General features: G+C 38.7%; 1 protein-coding gene across 2 annotated transcripts; it reads left to right on the forward strand.

The window, feature by feature from the left end:
- The first annotated feature begins 1,018 nt into the window (after nucleotides 1–1,018).
- Api5 (apoptosis inhibitor 5) lies at nucleotides 1,019–20,455 on the forward strand. Of its 2 annotated transcripts, none has more exons than XM_048360059.1 (14): nucleotides 1,019–1,253; nucleotides 5,049–5,210; nucleotides 6,177–6,270; nucleotides 6,746–6,811; nucleotides 7,956–8,107; nucleotides 9,591–9,797; nucleotides 10,350–10,454; nucleotides 11,707–11,796; nucleotides 13,020–13,201; nucleotides 14,053–14,146; nucleotides 14,592–14,648; nucleotides 15,581–15,657; nucleotides 16,780–16,916; nucleotides 18,361–20,455. In XM_048360059.1, the coding sequence occupies exons 1-14, from the start codon at nucleotides 1,185–1,187 to the stop codon at nucleotides 18,441–18,443; spliced, it is 1,575 nt and encodes a 524-aa protein (XP_048216016.1). In that variant the 5' UTR covers nucleotides 1,019–1,184; the 3' UTR covers nucleotides 18,444–20,455. The 2 variants fall into 2 exon arrangements, with proteins under 2 accessions (XP_048216016.1, XP_048216017.1); XM_048360060.1 differs by having other exon boundaries at nucleotides 18,366–20,455.
- The last annotated feature ends 1,451 nt before the right edge of the window (nucleotides 20,456–21,906 follow it).

Consider the following 21,906-nt stretch of genomic DNA (forward strand, 5'->3'; position numbering starts at 1 on the left):
CCTCACAATGAGGATCCCATTTCAACACACAAACCCCTGGCATTTATGCATTCATAGGAACCTGATATCACTCAAAGTGGAGAGGGGGAAAAAATCATGAAACAACAAGACATTGTAGAGGAGCTAAACTGTACATAAAAGCACAAGGTAGAAAACAAAAAGTCAGGCATGAGTGGCTCAAGCCTGTAATCTTAGCTACTCAAGAGACCAAGATCCAAAGGAAAATGATTTAAGCCAGCCTGAGCAGAAACATCCTGAGACTCCATCTCCAAAATAGCAAGCAAAATAAATAAATAAATAAATAAATAAATAAATAAATAAATAAATAAATAAATAAAGCAGGGCTGGCAATGTGGTTCAAATGCTACAGCACAAGTCCTGAGTTCTAATCCCAGTATCCGAAAAAAAAATCACCCATCAGAGTTCGTTATAATGGAAAATAGGAAATAATCTACATATCTAAAAAGAAGCATAGATAATTTGTGGCATGCCAATACAACGGAATACAACACAGTAGAACTATGTACAAAATACACAGTTAAATGAGAACCAGCCACAGGATTTAATATGAAATGTGCTGACATTTAAAAGTGATGATTGAGATTGAATTCCCTGGGAAATCAGCGTTGCTAAAGAACTGTTAACTACTGTTAAACCACTTTGCCGGCCATGTGGGCCAGGGGTGGCCCCATCCCTGTTTCTATCCCAATAGGGTGTATAACACCCACTGACATTAACCCCTTGGAATTAGGAAGAAACGGACTTTGGGGGTTCTTATATATGGTGCACGTTCAACCGCTCATTCTGTTTATTTTCTTATGAGATCACCTCGATGGCAAAGGGAAAATGTTTCAAGAGGCAAGGAAAGCCATGATCCAGACCCAGATCCAGAGCCCGTAGAACCTTTCTTACCGCTTTTTGCTCCTCCCGCCGACAGGAGGTGGCAGAGGCCCCGGCAGTGGTCGGGCCTGAGCCTCCGGCCGCTCTCGACGCGCCCCTCTTGACGTAGACGTTGGGGGCGGGGCCGCGCCGTGCGCGGTGACTGGTGGCGGCACTGGCGGCAGCTGGAGGCGTAATAGTGTGGGTGGCGGGGACGGAGAAGTTCGGAGGCGGCGGCGGCTCCCGCGGATCCTCCGGCGCGACGACTTGGACGGCAGGAGCGAGCCCCGGGCTTGTCGCTCACCATGCCGACGGTGGAGGAGCTGTACCGCAACTATGGCATCCTCGCCGATGCCACGGAACAAGTGGGCCAGGTGGGTCCACCCCTACCCCCACCCCCTCGTCCCCGCGGCCTGTAGGGCCCGGCGCGCTCCCCGGGCGGGGTGCGAGCTCCCCGGGCGGGCTGCGGGCTGCGCTGTCGGGGCGAACTCTCTTCGCCTCTCCTCTGCCCCAGGCTCCACCGACGAGGGCGCGGGGTTTCCGGGTCTTCTTCCCCAGGCCACCCCGGCTTGTGTGCTTTCTCTCCCCGGTGTGGATCCTGAGCATTAACCAACCCTTACCCGACTCTGGTCGGTCCTCTTCGCCCTGTGAATTTCTCTGAAGACTTCTCTTTTTTCCACCACGCCGACCTCAGGCCCTTGAAGAAGAGGTCCAAAGTTTGTTTTGTTTGGGTTTGTTTTTCTTAAGAAGTTAAAAAACAAAACAAAATACTAGATGTCTTTTTGGAGGCAGAAGTTGCGCTGAATTTAAGAAGAGATGTTGGGAGGCAGATGGTGAAAAGCTGGGGGGAAAACAGAAGAGAGAAATCGTTTCGTTCAGGCTTAGATTTAATAAACTCAAATACATTTCATACATTTATTTTTCATTTATCTGGCATCTGTCCTGAGCGCTTCTTGCGATCCGGGCGCTGAGTGTCGGTCGGGGGGCGCTGGGACCTGGTGGATACGGGTGGAAAAGGCTCTTTTCTACTGCCCCGGGATGTAGTGGTGAGGTAACCAGCGAGACCGGACAGCTCTGTACACCAGTAATTTTTGTTTTTGTTTTTAAGATAGGCTTGGTCTTGTTAATGGAAATAAAACCAAAAACAACTTTGGGATGAAAGGACTTCACGATATTGAAGTTGTGCATATAAGCCTTGATTTTTATTTATGCTTTTTTTTATTTTAAAGGTACTGGTGCACATTGAACTTGATGGATACTTGATCAGATAAATGTCTTTGGGAAAAGGAACCAAGCTTTCCCTATTCATCAATTTAGAATTCCCACCCTCCCCCATTTCAGTGCTTAGACACTTTCATGATCTTTCTTCCCCTAGACTAGAAAGTGAGCAAAAACTGTTGTGTGCCCTCCCTCTCACCTGCTTTTAATTTGCGTTGGATCTTCCTAGGTTTAATAAAAAAAAAAATAATAGTACATTAGGATCTTTTTGTAGCTTAATCTAGAATTATAAGTATACCACCTTCAAGTGGGTCATCCTTCTCAGCTTGTTTCCATTTCTGTAGAGCATTTCACTATTACAGAAATGTTTTTAGAATATGTTAGACTGGTTGTAAAGGCAGAATTTCCTGTCCACTAAGACAAGATGGGAAAAGTTGTGGTCAGTAAGTTTGAATTTGTTGTTGCTCCTAGAACTAGTAATGAAGATGCTCTGGAGCCTAGTATGGCTTGTTTGTGGTTGAGGTGGGGAGAAAGTGCAGCTAATTCGATTTTGTTACACTGTTGACAAAAAGGGATGAGGTGGAAGCTAGCCTAGAATCTTCTAGAAGGAAAACTGGAAATATACATAATGCTGTCTCATCCCCTACCCCTATTTTCAGAGTAGGAAAAAAAAATTGAAAACCACCCACTTAGGAGTGTCTAGAGGCAAATGAAAGACAAACTGGAATTTATACATATGGTCTATTATCCCTTATTTGAAAAGCCTGGGACCAGAAGTGTTTCAGATTTCAGACCTTTTTGGTCCAGGTATTTGCATAGATACATGTTACGCACCCAAAATTCAAGCCAGGCTCTGGTGGTTCACACCTATAATCATAGATACTCAGGAGTCTGCCAAGGTACGAAAGTCTGAGAGATTCTTGTCTCCAATTAACGACCAAAAAAAAAAAATCCAAAAGTAGAGCTGTGGCTCAAGTGATAGAGGGCTAGCCTTGAGCAAAAAGGCACCAGGACAGTGTCCAGGCCCTGGGTTCAAGCTCCTAGTCTTGCACAAAAAAAATCCAAAGTGTTCCAAAATATTACTCAGATTTCTCTCTTAAGTCATCATTAATTTTAAAAGCTAGATTGAATTGAGTGCTCTCCCCTACGAGGTTATCAAAAGTATCAATTTAGGAATATTTCTTAAGAGACAGAAGTTTATTAATAAAAAGGAAGAGACCTGGTTTTCCAGACCTTAATGAAGACCCCCCTCCCCCAGTCTCATTTATTAAGTACAATTTCCTGAGCACCTTGCAGGTGCTTCAGACTTTGCTGGACAGTGGAGTGCAGCATGCCTTCCTATAGGTGATGGGTGATAATTGCCTCCATGACACTGCTGACTGATGTAGGATAACTACAGAGACACAAAGGTCTCTATGTCTGGCAAACAATAATACCTACTACCACTTGTCTGTTGTGTAATATTTCTTCTCTTTTAGAGAAAATACTTAAAACTGTTCACCAAAAACAGAGGGTAAATCTTAGGCTGTTTCTTTTGACTTCTAACAAAGACAAAAGCTAACTTAGTAAAGAGGACATCATTAAACATTTAAGAAGAGGGGAAATTTTTTGTTCTAGCAAAGCCTGGTTTTTTATTTTATCTGGTAAAATTTGCCAGCCAGACTGGGAGATGCCTATCTGGACACTTCAGAGTTTAAATTTGAGTTTGGCAGTTTTAGATGAGTACCCCAGTTGCTCAGGTTGTTGCTACTACAAACCACCAGCTGCCCACTATTGTCAGCTGTCCTTCAGTGCAGTGCCCTCAGAACATGAAAGGGAAAACACAAGTCCTCTGAGGTTTCATTAGCTAATTTCCCTCAGGCAAAGCACCAACTGAAATACAACAGTCTACTGGAGGAGAAAGAAAGTAGTACTGTGCATTATTTCAAATATTTTACTCTGGTGCCTATCTTCTTTGTTACTGAGTCACTATGATGACGGGAAATGGCACTTCTCTTTTGTTTTCTATTTAAAACCACGGGTAAGAACTACTGTTGCACTGGGCTGGTGGATCACGCCTGTAATCCTAGCTACTCAGGAGGCTGAGATCTGAAGGTTGTGGTTCAAAGCCAGCCCAGTCAGAAAAGTCTCCGTGAGACTCTTGTCTCCAGTTAGCCACTCAAAAAATGGAAGAGGAGTCCCAGTCATTAGCAAAAGAGTTCAGAGATAGCACCCAGGCCCTGAGCAAGGCCCACAACATCCAACACAATGACAAAAAGAACTATTGTACTTTAGTGAAATCTTATGTTGAAAAAACCAGCACTCAGTTTAAGGGGCTTTTTATCGAAACTTTTGTCCATCTGGGTGCCTATGGCTTAACACCTGTAATTCTAACTGGTCTTTTTTTTTTTTTTTTTTTTTAAGGAAACAAATGGAGGGAAGAACTGTCCAAAAAAAATTGTACTCATTACTTGACTTAGGAAACAGTACCCCTCTGTACATTAGCTTTATAATAACAATTTAAGAAATAGTTTTGAATATATTATTCTAATATATGACATTAAAATCCATTATTCCAATCAACTGGATATATAGAGGAAAATTACCTTTTTCATATTCTGATATGTGGGGCAAATTCGTCTATACTTGGTAACCCTTCTAGAAGTGTATAATTTCAGAAGTGTGTTCCTCCACCTCCATGGAGCTAATTGGGAGCAGGTATCATTTTTTATTGGGTGGGAATTGAGACAGAATCTTGTGTAATGTAGCCCATTCTACCATAGCCTCCGTAGTGACACTAGGCTCATCAAAGGCACCATTTATGATTAAGTAAAAGGAACACAGTTCTTTGAGAATTTTACAGTATTCATTCCTATTTCTAAGCATGGTACAGTCACAAGTTAGTGGTCTCTAGAATGAAGTAGTATTGGCACCTTAACAATATGTGGTTTTTTGCTTGTTTCATTCTTCAGCATAAAGATGCCTATCAAGTGATACTGGATGGTGTGAAAGGTGGCACCAAGGAAAAACGACTAGCAGCTCAGTTTATTCCAAAATTCTTTAAGCATTTTCCGGAGTTGGCTGACTCTGCTATCAATGCACAGCTAGACCTCTGTGAGGATGAAGATGTATCAGTAAGTTTACATTTAACACTTTTTAGCAAGTTTTCAATTTTTTCTGTGAACAGATAATATAACTAAGTTAATAATCATATCATTGTACAATGAACCCTATCAGCGTAGGGTAATATCACAGCAGGGCTGACATTGCACATTCAGGCTTTTGAGAGAACACATAATTAGCTTTTACACCTCCTTTTATTTGTGAAAAATGCCTGGAATCACAAAATGCTTTGTTTGTTTATTTGTTATCCAGTGGTTAAGCTGGTCTGTGGCTCACATCTTTCTCTAAGATTGTTACTCATATGGAACTGGACTGTTAGTGTAGTTTTAATAGCATGTACATTTTGCATGACAGAAAAATTGGTCCTATAATGATTATGGGATTATTAGAGTAAAAAGATATCATGTCTTCCTGAAATACAATCGAACCATTAATATTTCTGTCTTCTGACAGAATTTTCTAAGATTTTTCAACTGTTGGCTCCTGGCTTTTCAAATGAAGTCAGTGAGAATCAGAATTTATACAGAATTTTCTGGATACATGCCAGGTGGCTCATGTCTATAATTATAGCTATGTTGGAGGCTGAGACCTAGAGGATTGAGGTTCAAAGCCTGGATAGGAAGAAAAAACAACCTGTGAGACTGTCTCCAGTTAATCAGGGGAAAAAAAAAAGGCTAGAAGCAAGGTGTAACTGGTAGTATTTCAGTCAAGCAGGCCAAGCAAGTATAAGGCCCTGAATTCAAATCCCGTTACCCTTGAGCCCACAAATTCATGGCCAGTCAGTCCAGACATAATCAGAGCCTGTCTCCAAAAAAAAGGACAAATTATCTTTTAAATGGCCAAGAATCTTTTTTTAAATGTTTTTTAACTTAAAAACTAATTATGGTTTCTCTATAGGTGTAGTTTTCTGTAAAAGCCAAGTGTGCTATTTTTAATGATGATAGAATTTAGTTAATTTTTTCTTAAATCATTCCCAGATTCGCCGCCAAGCAATTAAAGAGTTGCCTCAATTTGCCACTGGAGATAATCTTCCCCGAGTGGCAGATATACTCACCCAGTTATTGCAGACAGGTAAGGGAATCTTGCTATTACCTTTTTACCTATATATAACTTGGAAATACTAGCTCTGTTTTTAGTTTACTTTTGCATAGGAAATGGGGTGCTGAAGGTACTACTAATAGATTAAACTTCTTTAGTAGTTTGAAATTTAATGACCTCAGATTCTGTAGTTCCAATGTCATTTTAATTTTCTTCACAAAAGCATGTTTGGATTTTCTTGGACATTTTAATTTATTCTTCCACTTCCAAATTTCCTATCCTGAAGTCATCGTACCATCTTCATAGAAAAATTTTCCTGACATGCCAGATCAGACTCTGTATCCTTAATAAGAAAAATCAGTGTCTTTCAATACTTAAGAGAATTGCTTAGGTATCAGTTTCCTGTTATGTAACCTGTGAAAAACCATTGGATCTTAACTGTGAAATAAGGCAAATAGTATTTTGCATTTTATTTTTTTATTCACTGTACTACTTTTTCTTTATCCAGATGACTCTGCAGAATTTAATTTAGTGAACAATGCCTTGTTAAGTATATTTAAGATGGATGCAAAAGGTAAGGCCAATTCTTACTCTGAGTTGTGATTTATGTTTTAGAAAATCTGGGAACTTGACTCATTAAGAAAAAACTGGGCTGGGCACCACACCTATAATCCTAGCTACTCAGCAGGCTAAGATCTGAGTCTGGAAAGTATATGAAACTCATCGCCAGGAATAGAGCTATGGCTCAAGTGGTAGAGTACTAGCCTTTGAGCACAAAAGCTTAAGGACAGCACCCAGGCCCAGAATTCAAGCCCCAGGACTGCCCCACCAAAAAAAGAATAAATTCTGGTTCACCTACTAGAGATCTGTTATAAAAATTATAAAAGAACTCTTTAACTTTAAGATGTCTCTAACTTTTCAATAGAAATAATTGCAAACATATCAAATTTTTATTTTAGAAACCAGTTGGAAAGATTTACATTGCCACCTTATCAAAATTCTTCTAAAACACTTAGGTTTTATTCCTAATGATAAAAGTGGAAAGTTAGGTTCAAACCAAGTTTGAACAAAGCATGTGATCACTATTTGGAGCTGTAGAAATTTTAAAACTACTTTAGACTCTCACCTACAATACCAGTTATTCAAGAGTATTGCAGTTTGAAGCCAGCGCTAGTGAAAAGCTAGTAGACTCCATTTCATCCAGCCAGGGGTGGTACATGTCCATAATCCCAGCTACACAGGAAGCATAAGTAGGAAGATTATGAGTTGGGAGGCTGGTAATGTGGCCTAGTGGCAAGAGTGCTTGCCCTGGGTTTGATTCCTCAGCATCATATAAATATATATAGAAAAGGCCAGAAGTGGTGCTGTGGCTCAAGTGGCAGAGTGCTAGCCTTGAACAAAAAGAAGCCAGGGACAATGCGCAGGCCCTGAGTTCAAGCCCCAGGACTGGCAAAAAAAAAAAAAAAGATTATGAGTTGGGCAAGTGAGACTCAGTCCAAAAAAAGAACATGAAAAGGGCTATCCACATAGTTCAAGGGTAGGCCTATTAGCACAAGGTATTGAGTTCAAACCCCAGTACCACCAAAGAAAGATATTTCAAGCAGTCAATATTAATGGCATTCAGGATGTACATTAACTTACTTGATAGGAAGTACTGTAAATTTACCTTGTTTGCGCTATACAACTGACTTGCTACTGACAGCTGTTTTATTTTGCAGGAACTTTAGGTGGCTTGTTTAGCCAAATACTTCAAGGAGAGGACATTGTTAGAGAACGCGCAATTAAATTCCTTTCTACAAAACTTAAGACTTTACCAGATGAAGTCCTAACAAAGGAAGTCGAGGAGCTTATACTTACAGAATCCAAAAAGGTACATTTTCATCATCATTAAGTAGAAATTCTCTAAAACAGTAGAATGTCTTTGAGATTTTCAGTATTTTTCAAGGTTTTATGTGGCTGTGTATAAAATGATAGGTCCTCGGGCTGGGGATATAGCCTAGTGGCAAGAGTGCCTGCCTCGGATACACGAGGCCCTAGGTTCGATTCCCCAGCACCACATATACAGAAAACGGCCAGAAGCGGCGCTGTGGCTCAAGTGGCAGAGTGCTAGCCTTGAGCGGGAAGAAGCCAGGGACAGTGCTCAGGCCCTGAGTCCAAGGCCCAGGACTGGCCAAAAAAAAAAAAATGATAGGTCCTCAAGAACTACCATATAACTTCACGTCTTACATTATGGTTAGCCCTTGGTTACTCAGAATGTCGTCCAATCGGTGCATTAGAAGGATGTGATCACATTGGGGTCCTTGCTTTTGCTGTCAAAATTGATGTATCCTAGAGTTCAAATCCAGCCCGGGAAGGGAATTCCATGAGACTCTTACCATAAACTACCAAAAAAACTAGAAGTAGAGCTGTGGCTCAAGTGGTAGATCCCTGTCCTTGAGCAAAAGAAGCTCAAGGATAGTACCCACACCCTGAGTTCAAGTCCAAGTTCAGACCAAGGAAAAAATAATACCATTTAGAACTATACAAATCACCTGTTTGAGAAAACTGCCTGATTTTTAGTCTTCTCTCTCATCTTACTCTTCCTAGTCCCTTGGATCTTTTGAAAATGGAAGTTTATTACAAAGTTACACTAATCTATCTTTTCATCACTGAACTCACTGTGAAATTGTGCTTTTTTTTTTCTTTATTCCCTGCACCCAACCTAGTTACAAATCCTGTTTTACAAGCTGTGCACTGTTTTTTCTCACCAATTTTAAAGTACCAAACTTTGAGAATAAATTACTTCATTACAATGTTCAATATTTTCTCTAAAGTAGTAGGACTAACAGACACGATTTCTTCACTGAGAGATGAGTAGTTCTCTTGCTAGGATTTTTGGACTATTTTATCCATGACCCAGCTACTAATCTCATGGTTGCCAGTTCCTTCTCTTCCATAAGGGAGCACAGTGGCTTAGACCTCATACAGTAAACTTAAAATAAGATTAGCATCCAGTCTTTTATTTTGTGTACTACCTTATTACTGTGAATGAAGCTACTTTAATAACAGGCAACCAAATATGGCTTAACAGTTTGCTATATAATTATCATATCATTTTTATCACTCTAAAGAGCCTTTAAATAATATATTAATCATTCTGTGAAAAATTTAATGTTATAGACACAGTATGTATCTGTGCTTTGTACATAAAGTAAAATTTTTTAAGAGTCAGTTTTTGCCTCCTTAGAGAATGCATGGTATATCTGAAGGTGGAAGTTGTCTTCATATTTCAGAAGCATTATTATCAAACTAACACGTAAATTTGTCTTTCACATTATAACAATAAGTACTGTTATTCTGAATTGTGTCTCTAGGTCCTAGAAGATGTGACTGGTGAGGAATTTGTTCTGTTCATGAAGATACTGTCTGGCTTAAAAAGTTTACAGACAGTGAGTGGAAGACAGCAACTGGTAGAGCTGGTGGCTGAGCAGGCTGACCTGGAACAGACCTTTAATCCCTCCGATCCAGACTGCGTGGACCGGCTTTTACAGTGCACCCGGCAGGCCGTACCTCTCTTTTCCGTAAGCTCCTTGGTTTATTTACATAGTTGTTTTGATGACTCAACTATGTCCACTTCCATAGATTCGCTGTTACAGTCTCCTCAAATCTTTCCATTTAAGTATTGGTAGAGTCATGAGAATTTTCTGTTTTGTCTTTGGCTTTTTGCTTCAAGGGAAGCAAGGGGCCATTAGTCTTGTGAGATGTACATACCTTAGCTTGAAAAACATAAGGTTCTGTTCTTTTTGAGAAATGTGGAATGTGAAATTCCAACAATAAGATGTCTCCTAAATTTGACTTGAAATCAAAGAAAAGCTCAAAGGTGTATAGCTGTCCCCAGTACTCCAGGTGACATTCCAACAAGTCTCCATTGTGTACTTGTTATTTTTGGGGTGCCCTTGCGTAATTATTTTTAGGGGCACCACTCAATGCTATATTTACACTTTTTAAATACCTTCCACTGTAATATTTGAGTAAATTTTTTTTCTTTCATTGTTTTGTTTTCTGTTTTTGTTTTGTTTTGAGACAGCTCAGTTGGTATTTTTGGATTTTTAGTCTTATTTTATTTTTTACAGAAAAATGTCCATTCCACAAGATTTGTGACTTACTTCTGTGAGCAGGTGCTCCCAAATCTCAGTACCTTGACTACCCCAGTGGAGGGTCTCGATATACAGTTAGAGGTAAGAGAATATTCCTGCTTTTAGCACTGAAAAGGCATTCATTCATACATGTAAACCACTAACTAAGCTCTGATTCCTAAGGGGGTAATTTAGATGTTTCGTGATAGTGAGCCAGCAATCTCCTAGGCAAGGATTAATTACATAGAGTAATTCATGAATTCAGCAGGATAGCACTGCTTTATAGATTTATCACTCATCAGTCTGTACATTGAAATCTTAGAATTCTCCATAACTTAACAGGACCAGATTTAAAGTAGGTTAACACAAAATATCTTTTGTTCCTGATCATACAGCAGAATTGATGATTCTCCTTTTTTTCACAGCATCTATATAGTTTACATTTATATTTAATAATCTCTCTGATATTTAACCTGATTCATCTTTGTATCCCCAGAATCCAGTACAGAATCTGATGTTGAAGAGCACTTAGTAACTATTGGGTTCAACTGAAATATAGAAATCCAAGTACCATGTCTTCCTAAGCTCTGTAGGTTAGAGTCTTAACGTATACTAATACCATAATTTTCTTCAAATGGGGCTGGGGATATGGCCTAGTGGCAAGAGTGCCTGCCTCATATACATGAGGCCCTGGGTTCGATTCCCCAGCACCACATATACAGAAAATGGCTAGAAGTGGCGCTGTGGCTCAAGTGCCAGAGTGTTAGCCTTGAGCAAAAAGAAGCCAGGGACAGTGCTCAGGCCCTGAGTCCAAGCCCCAGGACTGGCCGGAAAAAAAATAAAATAAAATAATTTTCTTCAAATGCCCTGGGCTAAGCTCATCTGACTGGAACTGGATAAATCAGGGATGAACATTCAGAATATTGGCCACTACCTGTTTTAAATTGATTTCTAGAGATTAAGTTTAATAGCAAATGAAAGCCTACCTGTGGTAGGATATGCTAGTAATTCATGCCGTTGAGAGATCTTTTCCAGTATCTCTTTGTAGTACAAGTTCAGTTAGTAAGTTCTTGAATTGTAATTAGTATTAAGGTTTTAAAGATACAGCAAAACTGGCTTTGTGTATTCTTTTCCTTGCTTCTAACAGATAACATTAGAAACAGACCTGGGTTTCAGAGTTTGCACCGTCTCTCAAATACACTATGACTTTTACTAAATCCTGTGTCTATGGATTGCATCTCTTAAGTTTTTTTCTAACTCAAATATTATGATCATGTAAAGACCTAATTAAAAATAAGCCAAGTCTTAAATAGAACAGCATTTAAAAGTATTAATACTAAGTTGTGTATTTTAGGTATTAAAATTGTTGGCAGAGATGAGTTCATTTTGTGGTGACATGGAAAAGCTAGAAACAAATTTAAGAAAACTATTTGACAAGTTATTGGTAAGAACTTTTTTTTCTTTCCTTATGGTATAACCAGTATATAGCCCTAACAGCTATGATAGTATCAATTTCTAGATATCAGAAAACCAGCTTTTGAATTTTAGATTACATAATAATTCTAGCATGTGTTAGTTATACAGGCCAAATGTTAGGTACTTCTTAAAATATCTGTTTTAGTATTGTAATTTCTTCTGTTTTGTTTTTTTCATGATTATACTGGACTTATAAAGTAGAATATAATTTTATGTATGCAAAAGAAATTAGCATTAGCTCTTCTTATTTGTTTTAAATATAGTCTCAAATCTGAAGTTGGCATTGCAAAAAGTCATTTGTTCTAGTTCAGCAACTAGGTAGCTGCCTAAGGCCACAGAGGTTTAGCAACCAGGAAATAGTGTCTGTCATTCAAGTTGTAATTGTGGATAAAATAGACCATCTGACAAAAATCATGATCAGCTTCACTGAGCGACTTTCTCTTTTAATGTGAGCAGTTGTATAACTAACACAGTGAAAAGCCATAGGCCCTTTAGCATGAATTAAATCATGAGTCCACTGCTTATCCACACTCACATACTCATTGGAGGTGTTCCGGAATGTATACTAATAAAAATGCCTGTGCACACCCTTTCACTATAAAGATATTCAGTACTTAAAGCAGTATGGTCAAAGGATCTTTTGGGTCATTAAGAACACCAACATTTGCTGGATGCCTGTGACTCATCTCTATAATACGCGCTGCTCGGGAGGCTCAGATCTGAGGATCACGATTCAGCTGGGCAGGAAAGTCCATGAGACTCATGTCTTCTATTAACCACCAGAAAACCAGAAGTAGAACTATGGCTCAAATGGTAGAGTGCTAGCTTTGAGCAAACAAGCTCAGAGACAGTGCCCAAGCCCTAAGTTCAAGCCCCACAACTGACGAAAAATAAATAAAAGAACATTAACCTTTTATTTTACACCTGCATAAAGTCCCGACTATGGACTTTCTTCTGCTTTGTTTCTAATGTAGCTATTTTTTTCATTATTAGTAGTAGCAACTATAACAGTGTAATGAGTGCTGACATATCAGAGCATTGACCTAGTAGATAAAAGAGATCTTTACCTAAATTTTCCTGCTTGGGGTAGTTTTTAATGTTCCATGTTTTTAAAGCATACTTTACAATTACTTGAGCTTCTGTCTATAGAGTAGAGCAGACTGCAAACATTTCTATTCTTCTCTGTCTTAGGAGTACATGCCTCTCCCTCCAGAAGAAGCAGAAAATGGGGAGAATGCTGGTAATGAAGAACCCAAGCTGCAGTTCAGTTATGTGGAATGTTTGTTGTACAGTTTTCACCAGTTGGGCCGAAAGCTTCCAGATTTCTTAACTGCCAAACTGAACGCAGAGAAGCTCAAAGATTTCAAAATCAGGTAATACATGCTTGAAATGGTTCAGTATTTGGCAGAGGTTATGGATCTTGAAGCTACTTTGGTTTTGTTGTTCTACAAGTGCATATTCTCCCTCAACTACCTTGAACCTTATACAGTGGAATAGAATGGAGGGTCCAGAAGACAGATGTGCATAAATATGTGATAGGTGTGACATAGAACTCTGAGGGAAATGAACTTCCAAGAAGAATGGACTCTGGCTCTTCACACTTTCTTTATGAGCAGAACCTGTATCCCCACCCTTTTTAACATCTCTTCCTACTTTCCTTATCTGTTCAGTTTAAATAATAATGGAGATGCAAGAATTCAGTGAGACTGAATGTCTTGCACATAAGTACTCATACCTATTATTAGTAGTAGTAATAATAGATGACCAATGCTAAAGGATTCAGTATTGGTAGTTTTTTTCATAAAGGTACTTTATATTGAATTATTCCTGTAACAAATTCACATCTTCTATTTTGAAATGCTTAAGACACAATGTTACCTATTCTCTACTATGCCTAGAGGAGTAGTGTAATATTTGATGAAATACTAAAGACATAGTACCTTATACCTTTGGTCTTAGCTGCTTGGGGAGGGTGGAACAAAATGATCACTTCATCTCAGGTGTTCAAGACTGGTCTGGCCAACACAGCAAGACTTCCGTCTCAACAATAAAAAGTACTTGGTGAAATACTTGATTAGAAAAAGGGAATTTAAGTTACTCTGTAATTAGTTGGTCGTGTAACCAACCATTTGTGTACTAAGGATCATTTTGTTATAGAAGATCGTGTGAATTTAAAAGCAAAGTTGAAGCGATAAATTACTAATTAGATACTTTTTTTATCTAGGCTGCAATACTTTGCACGGGGCCTTCAGGTTTATATCAGACAACTTCGCTTAGCGCTGCAGGGAAAAACAGGCGAGGCCTTAAAAACAGAAGAGGTAAGACTATTGGCTGATATCTCATGAACTGCCAACTTCATAGCAGATTATAAAGGTTTATGTGGGGACTTTGCTTTTTCTTGATCTCACCTAATATTATCAGTTTACATTCCAGTCCTGAAGGAATACTTTGAATTTTCATTATGTCTTAACTGCATCTTCAATTGATTGCTTTAAAAATAACTCCTGTGTCCATTTATACATTTTTCAGGTAAATTATTGATGACATGTGAACATTCAAACCTATTGAGGAAACATAGATGATTTACTTCCTTTGCTATATCTAGACTTGTGTAGTCAAGAAACAGGATTAAGCACATCTGTAAACATGACAAGCAATTCTCTTAACTATAGAACTGATTCTGAAGAACTTAATGTAATTCTATGTCAGAGTGGAGTGGAATATGTACACAGAAGATAATCATATTCTATTTTCCTTTTGCAGAACAAAATCAAAGTTGTTGCATTGAAAATAACAAACAACATCAATGTTTTAATCAAGGTAAGTCTTTTCTTTCTTAATCTCAACTACCTAAAGTGAATATAAGGCTTTTCATGTATTTCTGGTCTGTAATGGTAGGGTTTAAGATGAGATGCCATTTCATTCATGTTTTATACAAAAGATTTGCAGAAGATAAGCATCCAGCTCTTCTCTGGCCCATATATAGACTTAGACTCAGATATTTTAGCAGTGTAAGTTCTAGTGGTCCTAATGCTGTTAGGTGTTTTGGACTAGGCTGTCAAACTCTGCATTGCTTACTCTAACAATAAATATGTCCTGTAGTAGTTTGTTGTTGTTTTTCTATAACTTTTCAATGAAATGAGTTGGGGTTTTTTTTTAATTGTAGGCTAGTATGTACCATATGACTGGGCCCTTCAGTTCTCTTTTTCCTTTCCTAGTATGTTCTGTCATGTTACTATAACACCTAGAGCACAAAGCTTGACAATAAGAGGATGTGGAAGGGATATGGCTTGTACCAAAGCACTAGCAAAAGTTCATCCCTGGGGTTCAGCCCTAGTTTTAACCAAAAAACATTTTTTAAAAACACAAACAGTAAGGACTACTGTGCCTTGAAGCTAATACAGTGGAAACCGTGTGAAGTAATTACTCTTTTATTAGAAGAGGCAAGGAAGTATTTCAGAGAACGTAACAGTAACTTGCCTGCTATGTGTGAGCCCCTGGGTCAATTTAAAAAAAGCGGCGGGGGGGGGGGGGGAGGGTGGAATAAACAGCAAGAATAATTAAAGCTTCCTCTTTTAAAATTAATGAACATCGCTTCCTCTTTCCTTCCCCCATCTCTATGGTATTATTAAACCCAGTGCCTCCCACAAAACAGGCTGTAAAGATGTGTCTTCCTATTTCCTACCTTCTCCACACTCCCTGGGACTAACAAATACATTAGGAATCTTCTTTGTGTTTTTTTTCCTCTACAGGATCTCTTCCACATTCCTCCTTCATATAAAAGCACAGTAACATTATCTTGGAAACCTGTACAGAAAGTTGAGATTGGGTAAGAAATGAATTTTAAGAGGATTTGAGAGTTATCAGAATCTCAATTCAGGCCAGGTTCAGGTGGCTCATACCTGTAATCCTAGCTACTCTGTAGGCTGAGATCTGAGTATCATGGTTCAAAGCCAGCCTGGGCAGGAAAGTCCATGAGACTCTTATCTCCAATTAACCACCAGAAGACTGGAAATGGCACTGGGGCTCAAGTGGTACAATGCTAGCCTTGAGCTTTAAAGCTTAGTTAGGGACAGCCCCCAGGCCCAGAGTTCAAACCCCATGATGGACAAAAAAAAAAACACCTCAGTTCTGTTGTCGATTTACTATACAAGAGGGTACATTGTTAAATGATTTGAGAAAATGTTAGAAGCACAGCTTAAAATAGAAAATCCAATTCTAGTATTTGTTAAACTGATAGAATACAGCTCTGGATCTCTCAAGCTTCTTTGTATTTCTGTAGCATAACTAGACTTCTCTGATGGGTTTTTTTGTTGTTCTTTTTTTTTTCCCCCACAGGGGATGGGGGGGTTGTATCTATGCCAGACTCGGGGCTTGAACTTTGGGTCTGGGACCTGTTGCTGAGCTTTTTCACTCAAGGCTAGTGCTCTACCACTTGAGCCAGAACTCCACTTCTGGATTGTTTTCCTGGTTAGTTGGAGTTCAGAATCTTTAGTCTCACAGTCTCGAATGACTTTTCTGAATTAGCTTGGAAACTAGGCTCTTCTTTTGGGAAACTGAACATATTCTGTCATTAGATTATAGCTTCTCTCACAGTATATTGGAGTTCAGAGTCTGAGTCACTCCAATTAACTCACTATTCAGGCTGGCTTTGAAATGCAATCTTCATCTCAGCCACCTGAGTAGCTAGGATTACTTGTATGAGTCATCAGCACAAGCTTTTTCTGACAGTTCCATAAAATGAATCGCTTACATGTAAATCTCTGAAGCTACAAGTTTCAGGTCATTTTAAAGCCTTATAAATGCCTTCTGACAATATTTAAGTCATGTTTAATTTGACATGGTCCTTTTTTCTGATGTATTGTCCTCTTCAGAATATCTTTTTTATCTTGTTGATAGCTTCTGGCACAATAGAGCATTTTTAATTGTAGGGTTATTCCTACTGTTACAGGCAAAAGAGAGCCAGTGAAGATACAACTTCAAGTTCACCACCCAAGAAATCTTCAGCTGGGCCAAAAAGGGATGCCAGACAGATTTATAATCCTCCCAGTGGAAAATATAGCAGCAATTTGGGCAACTTTAATTATGGTGAGCGTTTCCGTTTGGGTACAAGCAATGTGAAAGGAGTATTCAGAGAATAGGTTGTACTTGATTCTAGTTTTTAGTTACAGATAGTGTTGTTCTACCAAATTTTCTGAATTAGCCTGAAACCTAGATTCTTCTTTTGAGAAATTGAAGATATTCTACCAGGGTTTTTAACATCATCAGATTACAAGTGCTTTCATAATTTGAGGAGTTTTTTTCTTAACTTCGTTATCTAACCTTCCTCAGTACCCAGTTTTATCATTTTACTAACCCTAATAAGTAATAATGGCACAAGAAGCAAACAAAAGTTAGAAAATTAACTTTCAGGATATTTTCAAGTTGCCAAGATAGTAAACCAAACAAGCAAAATTCAGCCTTTATTGCTGATAACAAGATTTCTGCAATGAGGAAGTTTTAAAGTTTAGTGAAGGATTTATCCCATAATTTGAATGTCTTCAATGAAAGGACTTCTTTGAAGAATATTTCTCTAGGACTATAAAAGTGACTGACCAAAAACAGGCATGGTGGCTCATGCCTGTAGTCCCAGCACTAAGAAGGCTGAGGCCACTTTGGACTACAAAATCAGACTGTCTCCAAAAATGTGACTCACTGGTGGACACAAGTGACTTGACTTTTCAGTTAAACTATCAATAACTTATAAATGATAAAGTGTGTGAATGTAAACACAAACATGAACACGTATCTTTTTGCTAGCATTTTGGAAGAGCAAGCAATATATAAAAAGCTAATATACATTTGTTTCCTACATCAATGTGAATCTAAGTGCTTTGAATAATGTGATCAAAAGTAATGAAAAGCACATCTTTCACTGATACACTTTTTTGAAATTGAGCAATTACAATTAATTCTACATTAAGTATATACAGTTTTAAACTTTATTCCTTGGTAGTGATAAAGATACCAAAATAAGAAGGAAGAATAGTTACCATAATAATGTCACTTTAAACTATTTGTGTTAAAGGATATATTTGACTATACTGGGAATATATTTTGAATCTTGTCCTATACCTGGTCATCTGTGCTTCAATATAAACCTGTGCTCCAGTTTTATAGTCAGGATGAATTTGTAGAAGCTGTAGCATTTGCCAGGCACTGGTGGCTCATGCCTATAATGCTAGCAGCTCAGGAGGCTGAGATCTGAGGATTAAGGTTCAAAGCCAACCTGGGCAGGAAAGCCTATATGAGACTCTTATCTTCAGTTAGCCACTGGAAAACCAGAAGTGGAATGTGGCTCAAAGTAGAGCAAAAGAGCTCAGGGTCAGCACCCAGACCCTGAGTTCAAGTCTCAAAACCAACAACAACAACAAAAAGTAGCATATACCCATTTCACATTTATAAAACCTGTTATAAAAGCTAAAGCTGCATTTCTTCTCCTTGTACCATGAAATCCCAAGCAAGTCCTAAACCCTTGTTCGCTTTTTCGTAGAGCAGAGAGGAGCCTTCAGGGGAAGTAGAGGTGGCCGAGGTTGGGGGACACGAGGAAATCGCAGTCGAGGAAGACTCTACTGAACAAGACATCACGTTCTTCAGCATTGTCATGAGCTTAATACACTTAAATTCTACTACTCATTGGATTGCCGGGGATATCCCTTAAAAAAAGACTGCTGCCTTCAGCTAAAAACTTAAATGTTCTTTATACCTTTGTATGTATGCTCTACTTTTGTAACAGACCATGGTTATGTCCAAGGTAAAAACCACAATAATATTTTTGGATGCTTTGTCTGCAGTCTTGACTTGTTTTTGCAGTATCTTCATTACTCAGATTTCATATTGTGAATCTTATACTTTTAAACATCTGATAATTTGTTGTTGAAAGCTGTTTAAGTCTAAAGTATAACATATTGGTCTAGTTCTGTAATCTGATAAACGATGATCAGTTTTGAAAGGTTATTAACTTTGCCCTATAGTTTTCTGCCCAGAATTTGGAGAAGAGTAATGGTCAGTCTTAAGATATTATCTTCATTTGTCTTTAATAAAGCTGCTAGGCCATGGTGCAGCACCCACCCAGTGTCATGAAAATATCAACTTTCTTAATATGCAGGGGTGACAGTACATCTTCAGGAAGTAGTACAGTGCTGCTCACCCACTCTTCTCCATTGATTGGAATACACCTTTGGAATATGTGATCTTGTATTTGAATAGCAATGCGTATGTATAGTATGCATACACACATAAGCATGTGTGTGTGTGTATGTGCATGCTGTGAAATTTGAGTATACAGCAAATCAATATTTTAAATTCCAGGATTGGGCTAAGTCTTTGACATGGTAATTATACTTTTAAGGCTGAATCCATTATTGAATGGAAACCTTAGGTTTTTTTCTCTTAGTAGAGAAGAACTTTGGGTCAGATGCACTTACATGATAATTGTTATTTAAGGCTAAAACAAAGGTTGTATTTCCAGAGATAAACTTGGGAACTCCTTGTTGGTGAAATACAGCCAGATCTGATGTACATACAGGTTTCTACAGGAAGAGATAGTATAATTTAGGATTTTGGAGACTTAATAACCAGGGCTACCCAGGAAAAGTGACTTGATAACATAGTACCTATGAATAAGGGATGCTCTCTCCATTTGCTTTTGCCACTTTCAAGAGTTTTAACTTCTCAGGTTATTAATCAATTATTGTATAAGTTAGCCATTAGAGACTAGGTTAAAACAACAGATGGGAGGTTTGTGGAGTGTCTGATGTCATGGGCATTTTTAGTAGCATAGACCCTTTACTCTGCATTTGAATGTTCCTTATATTTTTGTTTTATAGTTAAAATCTTTCCTTCCCATGTTTGCTATTCAAATCAAATGCCCAATGACATTTCTAGTAGTTTCATGTATTTTATAAGGAATAGTTTGTGATTCCAACACAGGTGTCTTTGTTACCATTACTTCTACACTGGGAAAAAAAAAAAGCAAAACCCCTTTGTTAGAATTACTGCACATGTTTATAGGGCAAACATTTCTAAAAGGCTAAAGTGATACAAGTGAGCACAAGAAGTTGGCCAGCTTAACTATGGAATGGTGGCAATAATCCTTAAACATTCCAAAAGACTGAGCTGAACCTAAGCTCACTTGGTATCTGAACAGACATAGGAACATGGAATTACCACTTGAAAAACTGTGACCAGCTAGCTAGTCTGGACCTCAGATAGATGGGCCAATGGCCTTGAAGCCATTTCTAGTATAGGAAATATATTGAGATTACAGCTATGTAAATTTGAACATTTAAGGGTAATTTTTTCCTATTTTCTTTTTTCCATAAAGCATATTTGTAAACTCAGACTCGCAGGAGTGACTTGACATTCTCAAATTTGATTCTGAGTTGACATTTCTTCCCTTACTACTTCGTAGTTTGCCTTCCCTTTCCTAAGGCAATAGTGCACAACTTAGGGTTTTTTGCTTCCGTTTTTTGAATGGAAACCTTCATGCCATGGATGTTCTTTCTTTTGCAAGACACCTGTTTACCAACTTGTTTAAATGTAAATGTTCCCGTATGCTTTTTAAATAAATTTCCTTTTGTAATTTTTGTTTTGTGTCTGGTGTTATAATTTTCTAATTTTTGCATATTAACACTGATTGTTCCTCCGGTGCCTAGCAGTATGCTAAGACCTTGAAAATGAAGAGACAGGCAAGCCCCTCAAGGAGGATAGTATTTCTTGAAAATCATCTGATCTAGATTTCTTTTTTTATGAGCTAATACAATCTCCTCAAAACAAAAAAAAAAGAATTTGGTTCTCATCAAAACATCACACTTGTAACCCCAGCACTTGAGAGTCTAAGATGGAAGGTTCATGAGTTCCTGATACATTCATCTCTTTAAAAAACAAAGGGCTGGGAATATGGCTTAGTGGTAGAGTGCTTGCCTAGCATGCATGAAGCCCTGGGTTCAATTCCTCAGCACCATATTAAAAAAACAAACAGAGGGGCTTGGAGTATGGCCTAGTGGCAAGAGTGCTTGCCTCGTATGCATGAGGCCCTGGGTTCGATTCCTCAGCACCACATATACATAAAATGGCCAGAAGTGGCGCTGTGGCTCAAGTGGCAGAGTGCTAGCCTTGAGCAAAAAGAAGCCAGGGACAGTGCTCAGGCCCTGAGTTCACGCCTAGCACTGGCCAAAAAAATAAAAAATAAAAAATAAAAAAGTGCTGGGAATATGGCCTAGTGGTAAAGTGCTCACCTCATATACATGAAGCCCTGGGTTCTATTCCTCAGCACCACATACAGAAAAAAGCCAGAAGTGGCGCTGTGGCTCAAGAGGTAAAGTGCTAGCCTTGAGCAAAAAGAAGCCAGGGAGAGTGCTCAGGCCCTGAGTCCATGCCCCAGGACTGGCAACAAAAACAAAAACAAAACAAAAAGCCAGAAGTAACGCTATAGCTCAAGAAGAGAAAACCTTGAGTAAACCTTGAAGATACAGTAATGAACAAGACAGGCCAATCCAGGGAGTTTATATTTTTATTATGCTGAGCTAGTACATTTAATATCAGAATAGTATGGGCTATGAAGACAGCATTCCAATGTTTAATGAAAGCAAGTATAGGAAGAATGGCCAAGAGAATGGGTTTTCTCAAAGCTCTCTGGTTCCTAGTTTTTAAACTAAATTCCCAGGGGCTGTGGATATGGCCTAGTGGCAAGAGTGCTTGCCTTGTATACAGGAGGCCCTGGGTTCGATTCCTCAGCACCACATATACATAAAATGGCCAGAAGTGGCGCTGTGGCTCAAGTGGCAGAGTGCTAGCCTTGAGCAAAAAAGAAGCCAGGGACAGTGCTCAGGCCCTGAGTTCACGGCCTAGGACTGGCCAAAAAAAACAACCTAAATTCCCAGAGCTTCTCATTTTATTATTGGAGAATATTTCTCTAGAAATATCCCTTCATTCTTGGTTTGGTTTTTTTTTTTTTTTTTTTTTGGTTTTTTTTTGGCCATTCCTGGGGCTTGGACTCTGGGCCTGAGCACTGTCCCTGGCTTCTTTTTGCTCAAGG

This window comes from Perognathus longimembris, chromosome 13 (assembly GCF_023159225.1).
Source record: "Perognathus longimembris pacificus isolate PPM17 chromosome 13, ASM2315922v1, whole genome shotgun sequence".
NCBI classification, from domain to species: domain Eukaryota; kingdom Metazoa; phylum Chordata; class Mammalia; order Rodentia; family Heteromyidae; genus Perognathus; species Perognathus longimembris.

Coding starts and splice junctions, on each gene's coding strand:
- Api5 (XM_048360059.1), top strand. CDS start 1,185: ATGCCGACGGTGGAGGAGCTGTACCGCAACTATGGCATCCTCGCCGAT. Junction 6,271..6,745: donor CACCCAGTTATTGCAGACAG/GTAAGGGAATCT, acceptor TTCTTTATCCAG/ATGACTCTGCAGAATTTAAT. Junction 15,658..16,779: donor GTACAGAAAGTTGAGATTGG/GTAAGAAATGAA, acceptor CTACTGTTACAG/GCAAAAGAGAGCCAGTGAAG.